Below are 27,090 nucleotides of genomic sequence, written 5' to 3' on the forward strand. Positions count from 1 at the left end.
CTATTATCGCGCACACCAGGCCATTCCCGCCAAAATAGAAGACACTAACAAAATTCACACGGTGCACATTGTCCCAGGAGGTGTGACCATGACACTGGTGGGGCGTGTGACTGAGCCAGAATCATTACACTGAGAGAAGCGCGGGTCACTGATGAGCAGAAGCAGAGGAGGATGACCAAGCGAAGAAATGTGATATGATGATAAACAGTTGGAAAGTGAACAGAGATGACGCAACAGCCAAGGAAGTGATGGTGAGTAGTTTTAGAGGTAATGAGTGAATGGCATCTGAAAACTAGCGAAACAGCGGATGACATGGATAATAAGCAGCTTAAGGGACACTGTAAAGCAGCATAGGACATTTGCGGAGTAGCGTAGGACACCGAGCCAGCAGTGTTTCTCCAAGGGTTGGTTCTGTTTACCACACTGTATATTCTGGGAATGATGAGACAAGATAATAATGGACGCTAACGGGCGTGGGCAAAGAGGAGTGCTACTATGTGGACGGCAAAACCTCTCAACCAAAATGTTAAGACAAGAAGAACATCGAGTAGCCAACAAATCCCCTGGGCGCAGTAACTCTTAGGTAACACTGGGAATGTGCCGTAACACTACCAAGGCAGTCAAGATTGCATAAACAATGTCTTTATTATTTTTCCCCTTTTAGAAAACAAACAAATGCTACTCGTTACTTGAATTATGATGATCCCCAGGTAACTATTTCGTCCAACTGGGTAGAACTGTTATGAGGTAGACCCCTCCCCCAGCACTAGCAGCACTCCCCCTCCCCCCGGGAGCCCGTGGGGGCCGGGGGACCCACGCTGGATCTCAGGCTATAGGGCGTTCATGTTGCAACCCAGGTGTGGGCACCCATCATCTACTGCACTGGTGTTGATAATCCAGGCTACTAATTTAGCAGTCAGATTAAGTGACAGTCTGAATTACCTACATGATAGTCAAGACTATACACATGACAAGTCAGCATAACATATGATAATCAGACCATACTATTCTTTAGACTATCCACAACAGTCAGACTACTGTACTGTCTAAAAGCCAGTGAGGCATTCTGCATGACATTCAAACCAGTTTAATGACAGATCGTTTCAGCAGTTAATTTCCCTCAAATGAAAATCTAACAATTTATGTAATACCTCTGACAACTCGCACACATTAATCAGATTACCAACTCAAGTCATTCAGACTATGCTCAAGTCAGCTTAAACTATTTACATCTTAAGTCAGATCATCCAATAGACAGTCAGACTATTCAAAACTCCCAAAATACAGTAATCAGACTATCAAGAAGACAAACACTCAGATTACCCACAAGGCAGTCAGATTACCATATAACCTGCTATCCATGATGGTCTTACTATCCACAAGACACTCAGACTACAGTCCAACAATCCAAAGGACAATCATACTAGTCAGCCTATCTACAATACAATCAGACTACCAACAAGACAGTCATGACTACCTGGTGCCCACAATAAGCTGACCTGGTGCCTACAATAAGCTGACCTGGTGCCCACAACAGCTGACCTGGTGCCTACAACAGCTGACCTGGTGCCCAAAATAAGCTGACTTGGTGCCCACAATAAGCTGTTCTGATGCCCACAACAGCTAACCTGGTGCCCACAATAAGCTGATCTGGTGTCCACAATAAGCTGATCTGGCGCCCACAATAAACTGATCTGGTACCCACAATAAGCTGATCTGGTACCCACAATAAGCTGATTTGGTGCCCACAACATCTGACCTGGTGCCCACAAGAGCTGACCTGGTGCCCACAACAGCTGACCTGGTGCCCATAAATGGTTAACCTGGTGGTCAGGGACCTAGAACCAGACATGACATGTGGACGGTCCTTAGAGAGCAGCCTGAGACATAAAAGGCACTGTCAAGACACGTCCGCACAGCATGACACATCCGCATGACATGACAGAACTGCATGATATGACATGTCTACATGACATGATACGTCTGAATGACATAACATGTCAGCATGATATGACACGTTTGCGTGATATGACACATCTGCATGACATAAGTCAGTATGACATGACACGTCTGCATGACATGACAGGTCCATGTTACATAACACATTCACATGACATGACTCATCTGCATGATATGGTAGGCCTGCATGACATAACACATCCACATGACATGCCAGTTAAGCAATGCAGCTGAGGTAGCCACCATGTGCCGAGGATCCAACGTGAGGTTTGCCCAGCGTAAGGAATTAGCAAATGGAGACAAAGACACACTTATAACTGCTACCTTCTAAACTCTTGGCGGAAAAATAAAAATTACAAAATAAAACGGAAAAAACCTTTAAAAAGACAATGATGTGCTGTTTATTCTCTCGGGTTGTCGCATACAAGAAGGAAGTTGATTTGAATGTTAATTGAAGTTGTATTTTGGTTTTAAACAAACGCCGGTGTTAGTCTGGTGGAGAAGATTTGACAGATTCCGGTAGAGAGAATATTTGGAACATTTACAAATCTACAAAAGCGAGTACGGAGTTCCAAATTGTGATACTGTACCAAAATTACCCAGTATCATAAATGACTAGTAGGCTAAGTGTGTTATCACATTACACTAAAGTAATATATTCCTATCAATCAATATACAAGGTAAGCCTTTGGTCATTGCGAACGTCACACGGTCTTGGAGCAGTGTGTGAGAAGTTACAGTGTGTGTGTGTGTGTGTGTGTGTGTGTGTGTGTGTGTGTGTGTGTCTGTGTGTGTGTTTATGTGTACATGAGTGATGTGTGGGTATGTGTTTGTGTTGATTGTACACATATGTACAGCCTAAGAGATTACAATAACAATTCTGCTCAACTCTGAAGGTAAAACTTGTGAAGAAATCAGCACAAGAATATGGACCGAGAGTGGGACGACATCTTTGAAAGTCGACAACAGCTTGAGGTCAATGTCAGCTTGATGTCGACGATATCTAATAGCGTGAGGCTGACAACGGAGCCTGAGGTCAATAATATCCTGACAACAACAACATCTTGAAGTCAATGATATCTTGAGACTGACGACAGCTTGAAGCCAACGACAGGTTGAGGTCAAGGCGCTCATGAGAAGCAGCCATAGTTGACCCAGGACGACACAAGTTTACTCACTCCCTATGGGTAGCCGTTGGGCCACGCTCGTCGCCGCTCTTCACCCCAGGCGGTCTCAACCTCGGGGTTCTCCTACAAACAAAATTCCACATGCTCTGGTAACATCAACCAGTAGATGATCCTTGACTTGTGATGATCATTTTCACTGAGTTGTCCCACTGTCCTGCCACGACAGATCACCAATATCTCATGGCAGAAAGTCATCACTCCTTATAAAGGCAGGAAATTTGGCCACCCCCAGAGGAGTGAACCAATTTACTGACACACTGAATGTCCGCATAGTTGGCTAACAGTCACTAGTGTAGACTCCCTGGACTAGCTGACTCTGCCCTCTCACCCTGGTCGCCTCCCGTATGGCGACGCCCAACACACAGCTGGTGGTATGGCCTCGAGGCACCGTGGGGGCCCCGGCCGCTGCCATCACCACCACTAACGGGCAGAGTCCACAGCAAGGACCGGATCCAGCACCATTTGGACACGCTAGTACAGCGTCACCACGCCGAACACGCACGTTGCGGTCGACGCCGACAAAAGTCACCAGCTAAGCATCGCTGGCAACCTTTTTAACTAAAACCAGAGGAATCTCGCACGGCGCAGCCTATGTGTCGCGCTCCTTCTTGGTCTTGGCTTCATCCTGTGAGTGTTGGGGCAGGATGTTGGCCGTGCCCAGGATAGTGGCAATCTCCCCCTGCATGAAGGCCCACGGCACCGACGACCCGGCCAAGGGACACCGCTCACCACTGGGGCAATATACCTGAGAACAAAAACATGTCAAGTTATTCACTTCACTCTACAGTATATGCATCAGGCACCTCACCAATGTAATTACATAAGTATTAAGTAAATCTAATAATCATCTAAAATTTTATATACAGTATATGACCAAAAGTGTTAATATTCAAGTACACGGTACAACAATGAGACTAGATATGTATGAGACACTAGAGTTAAGAGTAAGTACTAGAGAGAGGTGAGTATTACAGACACAAGCGAGAGGAACACTGTGGTGAGACAGTAGAGTAAAAGGTGTACAGTACAGCGGCAGGTAAAGAGGTATGAGCGAGAGAGACTAAACAGTAAGAGATAGTGAGGAATCTGGAGTAAGAGATTAACGAGATGGTGCAAGGAGAGACCTCAGTGCCGGCGCCCTGTCGCTTGATGGACTCTCTGGAGCAGGGGAAGCAAAACTTGTGGTGGAGGACGGAGGGGCACTGCACGAAGTGGGTGTCCTCCAACCGCTCAGTACATATGGTGCACTTGAGGTTGTTGCTGGGCTGCGGGGCTTCGCTGCCACTACCGCTACCCCCATTGCCTGTTCCGCTGCCCTGGGCCCCCGGGCTGCTGTCTCCACTCGAATCACCGTGTCTCCCGCCAGATGATCTCCGCCTCGGCTCTCCTGCCACGTGAACAAACACCTTCTCAAATCAGCCTCACAGTCGAGGGCAAAACTATGTCAACTTACAACCCAACTTCATAGTCTTTTGAATATTTAATTATATCTATATTATTCACAATGATTATATCATACTTAAACCTATTAGTGACTTGGGTTATCCAGTGTAAAAAAAAAAAAAAAAAATATATATATATATATATATATATATATATATATATATATATATATATATATATATATATATATATATATATATATATATATATATATATATATATATATATATATATATATATATATATATATATATATATATATATATATACATACAGGTTGAAGAAAGAGTGTATATAGCGCACACAACCATTTATATTATCAGAGAAAAGATGTAAACACCACACGGTCATATTTAAACTAAAAGAATGTGCATTACATTCACTCATGTACACGTTAGGAAGAAGGATGCAGCATCACATGTACATTTGTATAACTAACAGGAATAAAGGATAAGGGAGGACGGAGATGTACCTGAGGATGGGGACAGCTGTGATGAGTTCCTGGATGCTGAGCGCTGCTGGGGGGAGGCGGAGGCGTGGCTGTGAGGGGAGCCCGGCGGCAGGTTGTCCGTCACACTCTGGAGGGCCGCCATGGGCGAAGGCCCGTTGGTGGAGGAGTTGGGGCCCTCGGGGGAGGTGGTGCGGGTACTGCCGGGTCCCTGTGATGACCCTTGTTGGCTCTGACTGTTGGCAGCTTGTGCTTGTTGTTGTGCCGCTGCTGCCGCCACCACGGCCGCCGCACTCACCGGCAGACCAGGATAACCTGTACAACAGAACATAACTACTCTTAATACTGCACCACTTGCCACCAAACTCCTTAGTTGTACATACAGAGACATCACAACAACAGTGTACACACATCACCATCACATTTATAACAACAAGAAACTGTATAATTTCCTCTCTCTGTTCTCTAGTGCATGACAGCAACAAGGGTCATTATAAGGTTATTTACATCTTGATAATATTTCCTTGTCCTTGTGTAGTATAAGTACTGGTTAGTGTTAAGTTCCTCTGGTTTCAGGCCGTAGGTTTCACCGTGTGTGATTAATAGTTTATCTTATCGTATAGGACTGTCACCGCCTTCCCTCCCCCCGTCCCACGTTGACCCCGGCTGGACAGAAGTAAACGCTATTGTTGTTGTTGTTACGCTATGTTATTACTGCGCTTCAACACCGAAGGTCTTTAAGCGCGCAATAAGGTTAGTAATACAATAGTCCAACAACGATAACAAATTATTAGATACAGAACTCTACTAAGTAAACGCTGACTTCGGAGTACGTACGAAGAATGGGTGACAATACTTTGTCTTCACTGTTGCTCTATCTCCCCCTGCCCTAACCTCCCCCCTCCCTCCTCCTCCTCCATGTTATCCTTTCCCCGACAGTGATACCCGTGAGCCCTGGGCGTGTGAGGGGCGACGTGGGAGTACCTCACAACCTTCGGCCTCACACCCCACCCAGCTATAGCAGGTGGAGGAGAGGCTGGAGATACACCTCACACCGTTTACCAGGCAGCAGGTGTCGACCAAGGCTTGTGAGCGCCGCCCCACGTCACCACAGACCTCTCACATATTATATATACTATGTGCTATTCTTCGTTCAACAGTGTAATAAAAAATACTAAGTGTCAAATCTCTCACCCAGAAAATGTAATGAAATACCTTTCGCTTACTGCGGTCTTTGTGTTTCATATCTTCTTTGATGTAACACAAGTAATAGTAAGTGTTAGAATGTTAGCTTGGAGAACGATAACCAAGTCTCAAAACCCGATATCAGAAAAAAATACACGCCAGGACGCTTGGCCACAACTACCTTCATGACAACACAATACAGGTCGATAACATTCACACATCACAACACCTCACACACACACTACACCGCCATCAACAAGTAGCAGCCCATCTAATTATTCTAATGGTTAAATTCTTTTAGTGTGAAAGACCTGAGCATTACGGAGGTACGGGCAGCTCTCACTACAGAGACTCCGGTTAATGACTCTCGTGCCTAGGATGCCACGAGTAAAGTACCACGTCAGGAATATCACACGTGGCTCGACACACGGGTAGTGCCAGCTGTGTGTCATGTGAATGACCGAGCGGGTCGACCAGAACACGTGTGAAGGGGTACTACAGTGTGGGTGAGGTGAGGGAGAGGAGGGAGGGAGTGAGAAGGGGTTACTACGCCGCACGTATTGACTACCTGGTGGTGGTGTAGCTCACCTGACGTGCTCCACCTGGTCCCCCCTCCCTCTCACTCCAGCTCCTCACATTTCCCTCAGTCTCTTGATCTTCGTCTCCACAACATCCACAAGGGTTGTCCTCAGTACCGGCACCACACGTTGTCCCTGTATCATCTGTATGACTTCAGCTCCTTACATTTCATTTTATTTATTTTTACTTTACAGTCAACCTGTCAATATCCCAAACGTGTTCACTGCACCAAGAACACCTGGAGTGTTTGTGACTAGTATACAATAGTGGCCGTGTGTGTTTATCGTGCCTGTTTCAGTGTGCAGTATTGTATGTGTACTTGAGACACGTGGATACATTTCGGTGATCAAATGGTGCGAGGAAACAATGAAGGCCCGTGCCCGTGAAGTTGGAGCCAAGTAAACAACAGGTAAACACTCCATGTACGCTACCAGACGTGTGTGGTGGCCATGAAGGAGGTGTACACAAATAAAAAGATGGCGTCATTACGGGTGTGTATCGTAAAGGTCACATTAACCTGTACAGTAAACATTCACTCATCTCTGCCAGAACTGAATCATCTTGTATAACTCGACATATAAATCTTCTGTAACAAGTACATGAACGCCATTGTCTATCCAGCATCCTGATTCCGATATAAACGATATTTTTTGGATAGTAAAGACGTACTGTACGTGATCCAGGCTCGGCTTCCAACACCTTATTTAACACGAAACATAACATGATCAGGACACACTCAAGAACGTCACGGAATTTTGTCACCAGCAGGAGTGACTACGTGTAAATGAAGCAGAGCCGGAAACCTTGTGTAATGACCAACAGGAAAGGGAAGCCACCAATTACAGTAATGGAAGCCCCCCCCAATCGGTGTACCACCTGTGTACCACCTCCCCCTATGAGGGTGACCTGACCTGACCTGACCATACCGGAATACAGAGTTCCCCGCCTCCACTTATATATAAATTTTCAAGATTCAAGGCAAATTAATTTCGGATTTATGTTTAACCTATCACGTTCCCAAGATACCTGGACGGAGAGTCACCCTCGCCTTCTACCTACAGCTGCAAACTCTCTTGGGTCACGGATAAGGAGGAAGCTTCAAAACCTCACGAAGTGGGGTAAGGATACGTGAGAAACGACCTTAAACACACACACATCGGTACCTCGTCATCTAAGCATATCACACTGAAGTTCAAGTATTTTATCATTTTAGTACCATCCAAAGCCACTGTTTAAACCTATGTGTGTTAAGCTCGTTTACGTCACAGTTTAATCCTACGTGGGTCATTTACCTTATTTCTACAAATAGAACTTTCGATCCAAGGTCACTGAACCCACGTGACCTGAAAGACGGACACAGCTTCTGTGACCTGGCAGAGGGGTGGACACAGTTTTCGTGACCTGGAAGAGGGGTAGACACAGCTTTCGTGACCTGGAAGAGGGGTGGACAAGGACCATTCGTAACCTGGAAGAGGGGTGGACACAGACCTTTCGTGACCTAGGAGAAGGGACCCAGATTGCGTGACAGGTGTCGTGTTTCCAAACCTTCACGTGTCTGTCTGGCTCAAGAGTAAACGATCACGTCTCACACACCTGTGTCTCAACCCAAACCTGACTCTCTCCCCTCCACACATGTACCTCAACTCAAACCTGACTCTCACACCTGCACCTTAACTCAAAACCTGACTCTCTCACCTACACCTGTCACTACTTACATACAAGCACAGGAGGTAAACTGTAAAGAAAAACCAAATGTCAAGGTGAATTGAACGCGTGTCCTAACTCCTCGCGCGGGCACAACTCACGCACCATCAACCACTGCCAGGTATCAAAACAAGGTTGAGGAGAAACAGAACATCAATAACGATGTAAAGGTAAATATTAAGAAGTAAATTTTCATAACATAACAATAAATGGAAGCCAAAGAGATGTACACCAAATGTTAAAGCACAGAGAATAAACAGAGGCGATTGATAGGTCACGTGGGGCGATATAAATGTCAACACACATACACACGGCGGAGGTCTAGACTCATTACCAGCTTGTATAAACCACACGAGATATATACCTGTCAGGCGAGGCGAGGCGTGAAGATAAGGAACTACACAACAGGTAAGAAGAAGAAAATGAGAGAAGAGGTTGCTAGGAAGCGACACCCTCCCCCCTCCCTCCCTCCCCTCCCGCCACACACACACACACTGGGGACGTCCAAACACAACACTCGTGGATAGTTTTAAAAGACGATTTTTGGGATGGATAATATTTATGTCCATTCTTAATATTTAGGGTTGGGTTATTTTTTAAAAGATTGGATAATTTTGCTTTACTAGTTTAGGATTGGATATTTTAATTTAGGGTCGGATTTTTTTTTTTTGGGTGGGGATTAGATAATGTCTCCCTACTACTGTAGTTTAGGATTGAAAAATGACGAAGAAAGGGAAGAGGAAGAAGATTAACGAAAAGGATACAAGGGATAGGAGAATAGGTGAACGACGGAGAGAAAGGACGTAAAAGATAATAATAAGTGATATAATGTAGAAACAAATGCACATGGTAACCCCTCTCTCACCCCACCACCCCCCGGAGATGGAGGAGAATGAGACTCAAGCCAGAAATCCCTGACAGTCGTAACTCGGGTGGCCGACACATCCATTCAGAAACGTCCATCGAGGGAAGAATATTTTGACCAGACAGACAGACAAACTGACAGATAGATACCTAGACAGACAGACAGACAGACAAAACGAACTGAATACACTCCATATTACAACGACATATACCACCCACTCCCCCCTTACAAAAAAAAATAATAATTATTCTACTAACAAGGTAAAAAAATTTCCCAACCCATTAAACTCTTCACATTCGATCAAACTTGGCCAGGAAGGAACCAACCAATCACAGTGATGACAAACAGCACCACACAACGACATTATAAATAAGCACATATCCGCACCAGGGAACAGTGGTGGTAGTAGTAGTGGTGGTGGTGATAGTGGTGGTGGTAGTAGTGGTGGTGGTTTAATTATTTCCCCATTCATGATACCCCAAAGTGAGTCGGGGACACACACGAGAGGATATCCTATCCAAGAAACGTTATGAACAGATAAGACAAATTGAGGTGGTCTTTGTAATGTGGGGAAAAGATGAAAGCCATATCTGAATCCTTACGAAACACTCACAGTACACACTTTTCAACGTAAACACTCACAGTACACACTTTTCAACGTAAACACTCACAGTACACACTTTTCAACGTAAACACTCACACCACACCCTCACATTACACACTTTTCAACGTAAACACTCACAGTACACACTCACATTACACACTTTTCAACGTAAACACTCACACCACACCACACACTTTTCAACATTTTAAAGACTTAACATTCCTACTCAATTTCTAAAATACATTCGTAATTGTTCCATTTAAATGTTATAAATCTTTAAACATTATGTAAAAAAAAATATTTTTTTTTATATGAGACATTTGGGTGATTTCCTGCCTTCACGTGAATACCCAATAGCCCCTTCGCCTTCCCCTTCACTACCCCCCACCCTTCATTACCCCTTTAACACCCCCACCCTTCATTACCCCTTCAACACCACTCCTTTGGGATCGGTGGTAGAAGCGGTACAGTTCTTGCCTCGCAAGCGAGATGTCACGGGTTCGATTCCCGGGCCGGTGGAAGTTGTTTGGTCTTACTTCCTAGCCCCCATTAGTCCCTGTTCACCTAGCAGTACAGTAGGTACCTGTTGTAAGTCGAAAGGTGCGAATTCGTATTCAGGGACAAGTTGTTGGAGCTTCCAATAACTTGATGACATAAACCACTGACTCTTCAGGCTTCTACGCCCTTAACTCGTGAGACATAAAGGCAAGCATGAACTTAGCAGGCTTCCCTGTTGGGAGCTGTAAACGCTTCTGCGCTTCACCTTACACAAGGATGTAGGGGAGTGCCCAATAAAAAAAACCACTCCGTTCAACACCCATTTACTACCCCCTTTAATGCCTCCTTCAACACCCCCACCCTTCATTACCCCTTCAACCACCACCTCCACCCTTCAACACCCCCTTGACCACCTTTCATCACTCCTTTGGGCACCACAATTATGTCAGAGTCAACGCCCTCGTGTAAATATATGCTCGGTCCAGTGTGGTGCAAAAAAAATATATGCTGTGTGAGGCAACTGTGTAAAGGACCAATTAATCTGACGGGTCACTTGAAGATTAAACAGCCTAAGCTGATTTCACTGTGACATTAGACACTCTCCAGCTTATTTCACCTGAAGATTAGACACCCTCCAGCTTATTTCACCTGAAGATTAGACACCCTCCAGCTTATTTCACCTGAAGATTAGACACCCTCCAGCTTATTTCACCTGAAGATTAGATACCCTCCAGCTTATTTCACCTGAAGATTAGACACCCTCCAGCTTATTTCACCTAAAGATTAACTACCCTAACGCTATCCTAACCTTAACCCCCCCCCCTTCTCCCAGGTAGCATTAGAATGATTAATTATCAGGTGAAATAGGGTATCTAATTAACAGGTGAAATAGAGTGTCTAAAATTCATGTGATTTATTTATTTATCATCAGACTAAAATAACAATTAAAGGGAAAGGAAAAGTTTGAAATCTACTGAGAAGTTCCATTACACATCAAGGCTTCTGTTGACTGTACTGGTTGCTGTGTCTGAGTCGTGTTTCCTGCCTTACTTAACAGCCGAGGCGACAGACGTGGCCATGTTGTGACGTTACTCTCTTTCTCCAGTTTCCTCTCATTATTTTAAGCTTACAGTGTCTACCCTCGATATAATGGATTATTACTCCCTCTGAACCTCGATATTACTAACTACATAATACTACTTAATTTTCTGCATCCGTTCCGTTACCCCAACACACGCCTTTCCTGATCACACTGATGGATGGTGTTTTATACAAGTCAAATCAAAGAATTACACCTGATGTACACCTGTTTAAGAGATGTTTACACCTAACTTGTAGCATAGTTCTCCCACTACTACTACCACCATCAACTCCTACACTAGTACTACCACTATCACCACCACCACCATTATCATCACCCCTACCACTATCACCACCATTATCATCACCCCTACCACTATCATCACCCCTACCACTATCACCACCACCACCATTATCATCACCCCTACCACTATCACCACCACCACCACTATCATCACCACAACATCGACCTCTTAACCTTTAGCTTCAAGTGACACTCGTTTTTTCCTTGCTCTTACGTCATGTAGCCGAGGAGGAGAAGGTGGTATCCAAATTATTAAACACTCACTACGTTACTTAAGAGGGTTTCTAAGTTACTTACAATAGTCTCAATATATTATACAACATCTCAATTTGATTACTCGGTATACTGGATAACTAAACGCCATCTAAGTAACTTAAAAAAACAAAAAAGTGTTTTAACGCTACCTAAAACCCATCGACTCACTTCAATGGGAGTTGGAGTTACTTAACTGTCCATCTGCATTACTTAACAATATTAATGAAACCTTGATTGAGTTACTTAAGAAAGGTCTGTCTTCCAATGAATAAACACAACCATAAAAATTACTTAAACAAGATATATACTTAATGCAAACTCAAATCATTACACTGAGTGACGTCAACTACACTACACCGAGGGTACACGAGTATATAATACGCCTAATCACTTTAATCACCTGTAATTACTAATGAACGTACAAAAAACAACATGGATTGGCCTTACATGGAAAGGTATTAAACTTACTATTAAACTTACTAAGAAACAGCTCGTACAAAGTCTTTAATCAATTAAAACTGTTACTTAAGGCTGATGTTATTTAAAACTAAAGTTACTTAAGGCTGATGTTACTTAAGGTTGATGTTACTTAAGGTTAGTGTTACTTAAGGCTGATGTTACTTAAGGTTGTTGTTGCTTAAAATTTATGCTACTTAAGGCTGATGTTGCTTGAGAATAATGTTACTTAAAGCTAATGTTACTTAAGGCTGAGGCTACTTAAGGTTGTTACTTAAGAATGATGTTACTTAAGGCTGATGCTACTTAAGATTGATGCTACTTAAGGCTAATGTTACTTAAGGCTAAAGTTACTTAAGGTTGAAATTGGTTAAAATAGGAAGCCTAGTTAAAAGATAAAGCTGGTAAAGTATTTATAAGTAGCACAAACTCGTAGATAAGGTTAGTGTTACTTATACAGATGCTCAAGTTAGTAAATAAAGCTGGTGTTACTTATACAGGTGTTCAATTCACTAGGTAAAGCTGGTGTTACTTACAAAGCAGTTACTTATATAGGGTGACTAAATTACTATATAAAGCTGGTGTTACTTATATAGGCGCTTAGGTTAAACGAAAAGGCTGGTGTTACTTATAAGATGTTACTGTATAAAACTATAAATATTTATATAGGCGTTTAGGTTACAAGATAAGGCTGGCAATACTTAACAAAGAAGAACCAGTTACTTTATAAAATTAAGAGTTACCTACAGAGCTATTTAACTTACTACAACGGAAGAAAGTTATAAAGTTTAACACCTCGTATCCTAAAGTTCACTTGGCTGGTGAAAGTCCCATAATGGCAGTGTAACCGACGTAAACACAGGTAGAGCGGGTGTCTTACGGTGACTCCAGACTAACCCAGTGACTGAGTGTGTGTATGGGTTTTTCTGTAACTCAACTACGATTTTTTTCTATATTGAGGGTGTGTCATATGCAAGGCTCACAGAGTCGATACAATGACACACATAAATAGTTTGAGGGCATTGTCAAGTTCATAATACGAGTAAAATACATAACAGATAACTAGGGCATTATCAACGACTCTTTAGTTTCATATAAATTGATCGAGACCTTCACACAAAGGTTCTTAGGGAAGTTTGTGATTGAAGGTTAACTCATGTCACAGTCAGTTTTTTTTTAAGATGATACCTGTCGTCTGTTAAACAAGGGAAAAAATCGTCGTTCTCAATCAGGTCGTGAACAGATATAAAAACAAAGGCCTCAGACAAACAATTAGAGCTAATATCCTCGAAATTTAACAAATACTTCATCCGTGAGATTTGTTGAATTCGGTCATTGTTCACATAACTTTTCTGGTGGTGAGTGTGGTGATGATGTGGCATGATGGGGCGGTACTGGTGGTGGTGAGCGCTGGCCGGGAGACCCCAGTGTAGGCAGCAGCAGCAGGCCGAGCGTGTGTTCATGTGTTGGTGTCGCTCGGGGGCTGCCTGCATGCCACGAATTTTCTCCACATCATCCACGTTCACACATTCTTGCAGTGACGCGCTGGAGGAACACTGGTGCTTATACACAGCATTACAGCAGCGGTGATGTTGTCGTATGTGTGAGGAGTGGAGGGGGAAGTGTAGTTCGGGTGTGGAGTGTAAACAGAGAATCAGCGTGAGTGTGTGTGTGTGTGTGTGTGTGGGTCGGTCAGGGTGGCTGGGCTGGGAGGCTCAAGGCCGCGCTGCTGCTGCTGCGTCCCTCATCCACGGCGCGGGGGCCACGTAAGCGTGACGTCACCCTGGCTCGCTGCCAACCTCCGCCACCACCACTCACGCCCTCCAGTGCGCACACACACATACACACACACACACACACACTCACTCACTCACACACGCACGCACGCTCTCACACACCCGCGATCCACACCGCCGCTCAGCCAGGAAGCTGACACTGCCCACACTCACACTCGCCGCACTTTTGACGACTCGCTCTGCAAACGTCGTCTGAACCCCTGACCTTATGTTGTGTGTGTGTGTGTGTGTGTGTATACACAGTATATAATATATACCGTATGTGTGTGTTTGTAACAACGTGGCGTGGAGCAGTAAGAGCAACAACAGCTGGCCTCTCGACCCTCACCCCCAAACATCCCCCCCAGCTCCTCCTTCCTCCCCTCCCCCATCCCGTTTTCTCCCCAAGTTCCTCCTGACCCGTCCAGCTCAACTTTCCCTCCCTCCCTCAGGCAGCCACAAGAAGCGCCGTGTGAGTGACCAGCAGATACCAACACTGGTGGTGGCTCTCCTACTTCACCCTCTCGTCACCTTCAAGTAAAAAAAACATAATTCCAACAAAAACCTCAGCTGAGGACGTTTAGAACACGACCTGAGGACAGATACAAAAATATACTATTGTTTACCTTACAACGGTATCTCGGCTTCCCTGTGTGTAATATATGACGTGGACTCAGATATATTAAGTGCGAGGTGAGTGAATTATCCAAGTTGCCAAGAAGCCTTAGCAGGGCGCAGGAGTGAGGGGATGGGTGAGGTGTTTGTTGGGGGGTGTATGAAGGAGGATGGAGGAGGGGATGAAAATGTAGGAGGATGAAGAATGGAGGTTGAAGGGGAATGGAGGAAGTGGGAATCCCTCCTCCCCCACCATTACCTCACCCTTGGCCCGCAACACACCTCGTTCTTGGCAAGGTACCCCACCACCACCACTCAGGATGTCTTAACGCCGTTCTTAAGCAAAACATCCACAAAGTTATTTATTTATTTTTCTCCGCCCTCGGGAAAACATCGAGGCAGGTTTTTATTTGTATGTTTATTTTGCGATAGTCAGCAAGTTTCCAGACGCCGCCTGGCTCTCCTCTCCTTCCCAGCTGCATTTACCGCCTCCTCACCTCTCTCTATGATCAACCCCTGACTTTCTTTCTACCTTTAACCCTCACTCAACACACATTCCCTCGCCCCTCTTCCTGACACAGTCTGTCCCTAACAACCAGGATCTTTCCTTCTCCTCACCCCTCCACTCACCGCCCGCACTTTCGTTACCCCCTTCCTCGCCTTCCCTCAATCCCCATCAACCCAACCTTCTCAGCCTCTCCCGAGTGTCCTGGGAGGGGAAGGGAGGAGAGGAGAAGGGAGGGGATGGGAAGAGTGGAGACAGGAAGGGGCGAGCAGTCTAGTAATCCCACACATATAAATAGACGAAGCCAAATGGGAAAATATGTGACGGGTCATAAACCAAAGACGGGTTGTCACGTGTGTACCTCTCACACTGCCCCCCCCCCACTTACCCCTCGCGTATATACCTCACTAACACTGAGCCACCCCCTCCCCCCCTCCTACAAGTACGAACCGGATTTTTTCACGTGTGTGTACAGTCGGGTCCAGTCTACGTATTGGTCCCGTTTACTTGTGTGTGTATGTGTGTGTGTGTGTGTGTGTCGGGCCCGCTATTGTGTATGTGTGTCGAGCCCGCTAGTGTGTGTACGAGACATAAGCACAAGCGTACCAGTTCGTCCAAGCGTATACGTGGCCAGTCTTGCACGCACCGGACCTCCTCTGCCTTAGTACAGTACGGTACCTCAGTTAGTGTACCGTATGTTAGTGAAGAAGCACTACGTGTTTTAACCCCACTGGCAAACTGATCATTAACCAACCAAATGCTACCGGGGGTGTGGTTAAGTTAGGTTATATCTAGGTTAGGTTACGTTAGTGTTGTGTTAGGTTAGGGTGGCTAATCTTCATGTGATGTATATACTGACAACCCTCCTAACTATACGAAAACTTGTGTATGTTTGCAAGTATACATACCAACTTTAACACATGGATGATTGTATGTATGACCGGACACATGATCAACGCTAATAACAGCTGATTAACGCCAATAACAGCTGATTAACAACAACAGTAAGGTGATCAAAGTCAACAGTAGCCAGGTGATAAAGACCAACAGTCAAACAAGGTGAAGTAAATATACAAAGTAGATGAAGAGAGAAAGAGAGAGAGAGCAATAAAGTGCCTAGGTAGCAAGAGAGATAATAAAGAGGAAGGAGAGGTAAGGAGGTAAAAATAGTATTATACAAGTGTGTCTATAAATCCGAGAAGCTGAAAATCTATGAACGTCAAAAAATCTGACTATCACACTCTAGTATCAATAAATCTGAGTATATTAAACCACGGGGCAGTGAATCTGGCTATTAAACTGAATATCGATAAATCAGTGTATCAATAAAGCCGAGCAGCTTTATAAATCGGTGTATCTATAAACCTTAAGTTTCTATAAATCGGAATGTCCATAAATCGGAGTGTCTATATATCGGAGTGTCTATAAATCGGAGTGTCTATAAATCGGAATGTCTATAAATCGGTTTCTTTGTGAAAATCTGATAGCGTGTGCTGAGCCCTGAGAGGAAAGATATCGTCCATTACATCTTGAGTCCAACACCTGTGCAGCACAAAACACTCACTCACACCTGTACTACACTGTAAACTCACCACCCCATACATTCATTAAACAGGTGTACTGTAATTAACTTGAACAGGTGCACCGAGGGAAAATATGACAATGGCCGGGTCAGTGTAATTTAAGCGTGCGTCAGAGTAATTATAAGATATACCCAAGTCAGTGTAATTAAGACCGTTTACAGGTGCGTGAGTCAGTGTAATTAACAGCCATAGGTGTGTACTAACTCAAAAGACTACAGTAAGTAAAGATCGCCTTAAAACTCTTAAATACAAAGAAAATGTAAAAGACAGCCACTGGGTCCTTTCGAGGCTGTCTGTCTGTCTGTCTGCCTGTCAGTAAGGAAGGAAGGAAGGAAGGAAGGACGGAAAGGAGAAAGATATAATGACGACGCAGGTTAAGTTATTATTAGCACCGTTTATTCGATCGAAGCAGCGCAGTCTGAACGTTTAGTAGTGAGGTACAGGTACTTGGCAAGGCGTGTGATGACGTGGGGTACATAACACGATATTGACTCTACTACTACTAATAAATAGTTCAAATTTAGTGAAGACACGACTATTGTTACTATCACTGTATTATCGTCAACTTATACAGTACTATTGATAAGGTTAAAATACTTTTATCTTTTACTGTATATATTAACATTACCACTACATTAACTATTATTTCAACACTCCATTTATAACATGATCCTGACTTTTTAACCATTATTATTATTATTATTATTTTATTACTATTATTATTATTAGTAGTAGTAGTATGTAAAATATTTCGCCTATAATAAACGCTAGATCCATAATAATAGATATTTACTTAGCCTAAACACAATGTTTACTCCACACTAACAACAATTTCCCCATTTATTAACTCGATGTTTTCCTCAGTGTTGATACCTTGGACCTTCGCTGTTTATTTACATGGCAACTCCTCACTGTCTGTTGCCTATTCATGTTTTTTTTTTTACCCCGAGTTAATCTGAGGAAAGTCGACCCTGATTTTTTACACGGAAAGAGAACGAAGGCCGTACCGTATAGAGATTAGACAAAGAAAAAGAACGTAATATAATCACCGTCTCTTATGATAGTAGTTCACTGTACCTATAATGACGTGGTGTATTAAGTATGAATAAGTGTTCAGTTCGTTCATTATTAGTCTGAGGAAGAGACAGTGTGTGTGTGTTGTTCTATAAGTGAGTATACTGGATAAACAGGTTAAGGTGAATAATACATTAATAGGAAATATTATACGGAAAACAGATAATTAACTCCTAAAGTAAGCGAGCCACGGATTTACACTACACCACGTGGATAATTTGACGTTTCATTCACATTTATAGGTCATTCTGGTGAGCGTAAGGAGACACTTATTTTACAATGCACAAAAACTAAAGCAAAATAAACTTCGCTACACTTATTTTGCAATGACATAAAATAAGGGAGGTTGAGGCCAAATACTTTAACACAGGGAGAGTGTATGAGTCAGTGACCTTTTTACCGGTATCTCTGACTTAAAAAGGTAAGGACTATGAGTGAGAGAGATAGAGTCCTCATATATATGTTGACTTACAAAACACACAGACAATGAGAATTTTTCACGTTTACAAGGACGAAGTTGCAAGGCGCAGTCCTGTATCTCACGGGATGCTTAATTACGCACCTGGGACGAGCGGGAGGGATGAAGTAACCACAGTGACGATTTTTTTCTTATTGAATTGAATTGTAATTGTTTACAGATTTAAAGTAAATTACTTCTCTGTACACATCGTGAGACAGTGAGTTTCGTGTACACATCGTGAGACAGAGATTCGTGTACACATCGTGAGACAGAGATTCGTGTACACATCGTGAGACAGAGATTCGTGTACACATCTTGAGACAGTGAGATACGTGTACACATCGTGAGACGGTGAGATTCATGTACATCGCGTAAGAAAAAAAAATTGTTTACAGACAGACGTGATGCAGGTACAGTACCGTACAGTAAATAGGGAGACGCGGCCGCGCCTGAGTCAGGAAACAAGCTATCGCCGCCAACTACCACCACAATAGTAACAAGCAAAACCCCGCCAGTGTTGCCACGACAAAAACACCCGCAACCTTTGATCCTTTTTCTGGCGGTGTCGGTGTAAGCGGCGGTAATGAGTGATCGCTCGCTGTACCAAAGCTAAAAATAGCCCCAGCTATGTGTAGTATTACCGACTGATCACAGTAATAGTAACTTAATGAAGGCGAACTTGTATCACGTGTACCATCGGTGGCTCATCACCATTACTTCAACTCCACCAAGTTGTGAAGTTAGTTAATAAAACACAGACAAGTGTTCATACAGACACGGTGTAAATCCTTAACCACTCTCCATTATGGTTCGCTGGCCATTGACGCTATACCTGTGTTTCTTGTACCCGGTAGACTGAACAAGGCACCAATGCGTAAGTCTTGTGATTCCGAATTTTGAATAAAAGTTTTCAAGACACATTAACATTCAGAAATATTTGTATATTAACTAAATACACACTTGTCAGCTGTGCCGCTCCAGTACAGTATATCGTGAGTTAGTTATTAATTGTTATTCAGTGTCCAGTGTACTGTACATGTTAACGTGTCTCAGTAAAACATAAATACAAACATTTACACCAAGAAGATTCTTATAAATATAACATTAGTGAGGACTTTATATAAAGAGTTAGTACCACACTCCTGTAACGCCTGTCTGTCACTAACCCACTTATAGAGTCGGATATAAAGTGTTAATAAGCTTATAAGTAATAACACTATCTTAAGTCTTAAAAGTCATTAATCCTAAAAAAACGGAAATACGGCCATGAGCCGAGCGCAGTCCACTCCGGGTGTTAATGTGATAGGTGAGGTAGGTGCCTAGGTGGCTGGCTGACCACCTACCACTTGGCTGCTCATCCTCTTTCTTCTTCTGCTGCTGCTGTTGCTGCTGCTGCTGCTGTTGTTGTTGTTGTTGTTGCTGTTGCTGCTGTTGTTGCTGCTGCTGCTGTTGTTGTTGTTGTTGTTGTTGTTGTTGTTGTTGTTGTTGTTGTTGCTGCTGCTGCTGACTGAATGGGGAGGAGCGCGGGCCACCAGAGCTGCTGCTGCTGGGCTGAGGGCCTCGCTGAAGCCCCGCGCTGACGACAGAACCTGAGGCCTTCAACTTTGTACCGCCTACTGCAGCTCCACTCCGCAGCGCCCCCGCACCCAGCCCTAACAGGGAGAGGCGGAAGTGGGCCGCAATCTCATTACCTACCCATCACAAGGGAGAGCAAGTTAGACATGTCAGTCCGGCCTGGGACCTCGGGGACCTCTATTACATGACATGACGTTGTTACCACATGAACAGTGGAACTTTTTGACTTTGAATACTTTGGAGGATTTCATTGACGTTGTATCCGCTAAGGGTACCAACAATGGGGCTGTTATTTGCTCTTTGGGCACAACCCGTATTGACAGAGAGAGAAAATTATACAGGACGTGGTTATAACCTTTAGCCGTGACTGTCAAATGCCAGGACAAGGGTCGGGAGGGGGAGATGATGAATGCCATCCAATGATCGTAGATGACATTCTAAAATCAATCAATGAGTGAATAATGGACTGTGTTACATGTCAGGCAAAGATACACACACAACCACAGAGGGAGGGAGTGAGACTTACCTGAAGGGGGCTTTGAAGACCCGTCGAAGGACCACACTCGGACGGGATGATGTTTGGCCGAATCCTTGTAGTTGGGGGCGACGGGGGCGGCTGGCAGGGATTCTCCTCGGGTGAGGGTGGGCCTGTGTCCCTCCTCGAGCATGGGCCGTTTGGGCACACTGCCCTCGCTGGGACTTTGGGCGTCGTCTCGCTCAAAGGATCTTTTTTGAGGTGCCGAGCCTGACGAGGATCCCGGAGCTCCTGGTGGGCGAGAGTGAGGGGGCGGCAGGGGTGGGTGGGCGGTGAGATGGGCAGGTGGCCTCACCAGGGAGGGCGCATGAGGGTCCTCGCGGTGAGCCAGGCCTGCAGGGAAGGCCAGCATATGTGGCCCACGTTGGCGGACGTCCCCTGAGACAAAGGCCACACCCGGGGCACCAGGGGGAGGCAGGGGCGCCGGGTGGCCGTGGGAGTGGGCGTGAGAGTGGGACCCAGACTGTGAGTGGGATCCAGGCTCCATCTTGATGCCGCCCTCCAGTTTAATAGGGCCATGGTGGGCACCGTTCTGGGCCTCCATGGGCACGCGAGGGTGAGGCTTGGCAGGACCCTGGCGGTTTTCGTTTATTCCGTGAGCTCGCTTCATCTGTCGCGCCGCCTCTATCACCAGGTCGATCCTGTCGGCGCCCTCATAGTTGACACAGCCGCGGCAGACGGGCTCAGAGAAGTCGTGCAACATAGCCCAGGGCATACGGGGCAGGTCGCACAAGTAGCAGTGTTGCCGCTGGCTCCGGTAAGACGACATGGCTCCTCGGCTCTCTGACAACATTCACCGCACTATAAACTTGACACTCCACTAGACACGCTAGACTATCACTTCAAAACTTCAAACAAAGGTAGCCACTATGGGCGTTGAGGTAAGATGCGACCGCCAGGAGTGTGGCGGAGGCGTGTGGGCGGGCCCAGTACACACTGACGCAGTGGTGTGAGGTACTCCTTAAGACGCAAGTCGTGGCACATTCCCCAAGAGCGGGCGCGCGAGTGTTAAGGAGAGGGGAGCGTCATAGCCGTGCGTCCGGACAGACGGGTTTTCTCAGACTGAGCGCCGCGTCTGGCTCACTCAGAGGCGAACATACACACGCACGTATGGTGACGTATCAGTGACGTAGTCAGTACGCAGACTCCGGGCGGGTGGAGGGACGGGTGGGCGGACCAGCCAACAGCCAAGCACGTCCCTCCTGCCTCACTACCCACCTTCCACCTCTTACACAACACCCCGCACCTCCTTAACAACACAACCACTTATTTGATCCACAAACACGGCGCCATTGTTGCCTCCCAGCCTCCAGTGATGCTGCTGCAGTGAACTAGACGAACACCAAGACACAAATAGCGAGGAGTCACGGAGTGTGGCAGGTCGGCCAGAACCTTGGCATCACATCACCAAGATAAACACTGAGTTGTTCCCCCTCACCCCCCTTCCCACCCTCCTACTCCCTCCCTTCTAACCCTCCCACACCCTACCTCCCTCCCCTCCCTACTCTCCCTACCACTGTTACCATGTGCGCCGCTCTTCTTACTCTCTCTCTTACTACTCATCTCTCTCTCTCTCTCTCTCTCTCTCTCTCTTGCATGTGTGCCTTGTGTATACCCGTGTGTGTGTGTGTGTGTGTGTGTGTGTGTGTATGTGTGCGTGCTCTTTCTACTTCCTCTCATTCCTTCCATGTCATTCTTTTTATTCCTTCACTTTGATTCATTTTCTTTACTTCAGTCTCTCTTCCCACAATTTGTACTGCTCCAACACCTAAACTTAACACACTATAGAAGAGCACGGACATACATGTATACTCAGTGTGTGTGTGTGTGTGTGTGTGTGTGTGTGTGTGTGTGTGTGATAATTGAGTCCTGCAGCTTATTTACACAATTACTGTTACCTGTATTTTACACCTTTACACTAATATCACCATAGTATCATTAAATAAACCTGAGCGTGATATCTGTACCCACACAGGTGTTTCGGATCGCTTGACTATAAGACACCCTAACGTATTTCACCCTAATTAACTGGGGTGTTTAATTTTCAGGTGAAATAAGCTGGGGTGGTTAATCTTCAGGTGAAATAAGCTGGGGTGGTTAATCTTCAGGTGAAATAAGCTGGGGTGGTTAATCTTCAGGTGAAATAAGCTGGGGTGGTTAATCTTCAGGTGAAATAAGCTGGGGAGTTTAATCTTCACGTGAAAAAAGCTGGGGTGTCTAATTTTCAGCTGATCCATGTTTCTCAGTGAAATTCGGGAAAGTGAGAATATTACTCAGGTTGAAAATGTGAATCACAGACGCGGCCCACGGTGTTGGTGAGCCACCCTCCCTCCCTCCCTCCCTCCCTCCCCCCGGGGCTCCTGATGGTGAAAAATGCAACCTGAGAGGATTGCCACCATCGACCCACTCACCCACGAAGAAGACAAACGCGGCACAACTTGGGACAATCACCCAGGTGGAGGAGGAGGAGGAGGAGAAAGAAGAGGAGGAGAAAGAAATAGAAGAGAAGGTGAAAAAAGATGAAGATGAGGAGAAAAAAGGAAAGAGGAAGATGAACAAAAGAATGTGGAGGAGGAGGAGGAGGAGGAGGACACTCAGGTTTAATGAAGATGTTTCCGCGTGAGGTAAAAACAAACCAGAGAGAGAGAGAGAGAGAGAGAGAGAGAGAGAGAGAGATGACATTAGTAATACAAATAACAATGTCTCCTACCGTACAAGTTACGAAACACGTTGGAAATAAACAAACACTTATCTCTACACAAACACACAGACACATTTACGTCACGCCAAAATGTCAAGACAGCCACCAGACAGACATACGTACACACTCGTAGCCTTACAAGAATATACTAAGCACATTTCTTCCAGTGCTAAGTCTCAATAATCATTAATTTTCGCGTATTTGATGAAATAATAATAATAATAATAATAATAATAATAATAATAATAATAATAATCATAATAATAATAACAATAATAATAATAATAATAATAATAATAATAATAATAATAATAATCATAATCATAATCATAATCATAATAATAATAATAATAATAATAATAATAATAATAATAATAATAATAATAATAATAATAATCATAATCATAATCATAATCATAATCATAATCATAATCATAATCATAATCATAATCATAATAATAATAATAATAATAATAATAATAATCATAATCATAATCATAATCATAATCATAATCATAATAATCATAATCATAATCATAATCATAATCATAATCATAATCATAATCATAATCATAATAATAATTATAATAATAATCATAATCATAATCATAATAATAATAATAATAATAATAATAATAATAATAATAATAATAATCATAATAATAATCATAATCATAATCATAATCATAATCATAATAATAATAATAATAATAATAATAATAATAATAATAATAATAATCATAATAATAATAACAATAATAATAATAATAATAATAATAATAATAATAATAATAATAATCATAATCATAATCATAATCATAATAATAATAATAATAATAATAATAATAATAATAATAATAATAATAATAATAATAATAATAATAATAATAATAATAAACCATAACAACAACTAACAACAACTAACAACAACAACGATAATTACAACAACATAAACATGAAGCGGTTCAGAGCGCCATAATCAGTGTGTAACTGTGTATGAACCCCCCCAGGAAACGGAAAGGTTTTAATTACAGAAACACACCAGGGGTTTCTCCTCAGCACGCGGCTTAGGTGGATTCGAACGTGTGTTTTGGCGTTTGTGGTATATATGTACCCAACTTCCACCCACCCCTTCCCTAACTTAATAAAGATCAAGGACTCGAAATACTGGTGATGTGAATTCAACGGGGAAATTGAAAAATAACCTGAGCTTCTACAAAATAACATTATATTTGTTCTTTGTTATACTTAAGTAGAACAGATTAAAGAAAACTTAAAAAGTAGATTAAAAGGAGATGTTATATTGCATTTGGGGGGAATATGATGTAACCCCATCATGAGAGAGAGAGAGAGAGAGAGAGAGAGAGAGAGAGAGAGAGAGAGAGAGAGAGAGTGTGTGTGTGTGTAGACAATCATTCCGCTGAGGATAATTATCTTAGGATACTCCAGCAGCTCTCCGGCTTACTCGTCAGACCAGCTGTGTCCTGCACCAGCTGTGTGAAACAACTAACCGTTCGAGGTGACCCAACAGGTGTGACTCCTGAGCACCTGTTTGCGTGGACACACTGCTGGCCGCCGTCCCCGCCGCCACCAACCTCCCCTCCCTCAACATAGTGACAATAAAAGCTTCTACCCTTCTCGTTTTTCTCTTTACCCCATTTCACTTCGGAGCCTTTTCCGACTTTCTCACTCCCCACCTCAGCCTACACGACTGACCACATCCCCTCGTCCCCCCCCAAAAAAAAACAATTCCCCTCCCAACCACCCGCAGTACTTCCTCCCACCTCTTATTCAGCACCCCCAACTTCCTCAATAACCCCCTTCTCCCCAACTCCCTACCACAGAACCGCTTAACTAGTTCTTCCTCCCCATTAACCCCCCACCCACTAATAAACCCTCCCTCCTACCCCCTCCTACCCCCCCGCCTCCTCGTAAGTCGAAAAAATATGCTGGGGGCTAACGGGTCGAGTCGTCGATATCTTGAGACTCGCTGACTGACCAAACCTGTCGTACGAGTAAAGGGCAAACCTACCTACCTACCTACCTACCTACCTACCTACCTACCTACCTCTATCCACAAGGCAGAGAGGTAGGTGAGAGACGGGGGGGAGGGGGGGTTAAGTGAGGGAGATGCAGGTTGGTGTAGGATATGGTGAAAATGGTAATGCATGATAGTGATAATAATGATGATGATGATGATGATGATGATGATTATGATAATGGATGATGATAATGATGGTTTGATGTAATGAAAGGTGGGAGGAAGGGGGGAGGAGGGAAAGGGAGATGTACTAGTGTAGGTTGGTAATAACAAGTGACGATGATGCTGACGATGATGCTGACGATGATGCTGACGATGAGGAGGAGGAGGGGGAGGAGGAGGGCAGTGATAGTGATGATGACGGTGGTAAATAATATAAACTGGGCTAGGGAGGAGGTGAAGGATGGTGAGAATAATAGTGACAAGCTAAATAAAAGGATGATGAAAAGCGTCTTTGTCTCAACGAATGAAGGACGGAAGGACGGATAGGAGGATAACGGACGGATAAAAGAGAGAGAGAGAGAGAGAGAGAGAGAGAGAGAGAGAGAGAGAGAGAGAGGAGAAGCACTGTATTTATTGTCGTAAACCCTGATCACGGAGGGCCCACACGCACACACGCACACGCGCACACACACACACACACACACACACACACACACACACACACACACACACACACACACACACACACACACACACCACCATCACCTCATCCATACCACCACCACTACCACCTCACGTACTCACTCACCCATTGTCATCCACTACCACACCTCACCCACTCACTACCCACCATCTCCTCATTATCTACCTCCTCACCCACTACTGTCTCATCCACTCATCCATCACACACCTCACGTACTGACCATCGCATCACTCGCCACCACCTCACCCACCACCATCACCCGTCTTTAACTTAATACTCACCCAAGTTTAACCAATTTTAACTAAGTTCTCTGGGGGGCAGTGAAGCAAAGGAGGAGGAGGAGGAGGAGACGAGGATAAAAGTGTTAAAATGATGGATGAATCACAGGACGGCAGAAATTGAAGGGTGGGTTAGGTGGGTTAGGTGGGTTAGTGCTAGTGGGCTAGGTGGCTGGGTTAGGTGGGGCTGGGTTAGGTGGCTAGGGGTGGGTTGGGATTAGGGTTAGGGTGGGTTGCTAGGTAATAGGTGGCTGGGTTAGGTGGGCAGGGGTGGCTGCTAGTAAGAAAAGGCTAGGTGGCTAAGTTAGGTGGGTTGGGTTAGGGTTAAGGCAAGGTAAGGTCAGGTCAGAAGCCTGCAATATGTGTCAGGGTTAGAGCAAAAAAAGAAAACAAAGGCAGATATGTAAAATTGTCCCTCCCTCCCTCCATCTGTCTCCTCCTTCCTCCTCTCTCTCTCTCCCTCTCCCTCCCTCCCTCCCTCCCTCTTCCTCCTCCCTCCCTTCCTCCCTCCTCCTCTCCTCCCTCCCTCTCTCTCCTCCCTCCCTCTCCCTCCCTCCCTCTCTCTCCCTCACCATGACAATTATCACCTTCATCAACTCTTTGGTCCTGTTTTCTCGTTACACCTGAAACACCCAACACCTTTCATGTAGTAAGATATAACTACTCCTACAAAAGACCTTAATTAGGAGAGCAGGTGGACGCCAGGGTGATATAAGACAAGTGAGTCCCCGTACA

General features: G+C 44.4%; 1 protein-coding gene across 2 annotated transcripts; it reads right to left on the bottom strand.

Annotated features, from left to right (window-relative positions):
* Window positions 1–1,220: 1,220 nt before the first annotated feature.
* LOC121869342 (interferon regulatory factor 2-binding protein 1-like) lies at window positions 1,221–21,789 on the bottom strand. 2 transcript variants are annotated; one of them, XM_042370650.1, is made up of 4 exons: window positions 20,681–21,789; window positions 5,062–5,370; window positions 4,271–4,533; window positions 1,221–3,891 (listed from the first exon to the last, which is right to left on the bottom strand). In XM_042370650.1, exons 1-4 carry the CDS (start codon window positions 21,480–21,482, stop codon window positions 3,736–3,738), a joined length of 1,530 nt encoding a protein of 509 aa, XP_042226584.1. In that variant the 5' UTR covers window positions 21,483–21,789; the 3' UTR covers window positions 1,221–3,735. The 2 variants fall into 2 exon arrangements, with proteins under 2 accessions (XP_042226584.1, XP_042226585.1); XM_042370651.1 differs by having other exon boundaries at window positions 5,062–5,352; window positions 20,681–21,781.
* Between the last annotated feature and the right edge of the window lie 5,301 nt (window positions 21,790–27,090).

The sequence above is a fragment of the Homarus americanus genome, unplaced genomic scaffold (assembly GCF_018991925.1).
Source record: "Homarus americanus isolate GMGI-L3 unplaced genomic scaffold, GMGI_Hamer_2.0 scaffold36734, whole genome shotgun sequence".
Taxonomy (NCBI): domain Eukaryota; kingdom Metazoa; phylum Arthropoda; class Malacostraca; order Decapoda; family Nephropidae; genus Homarus; species Homarus americanus.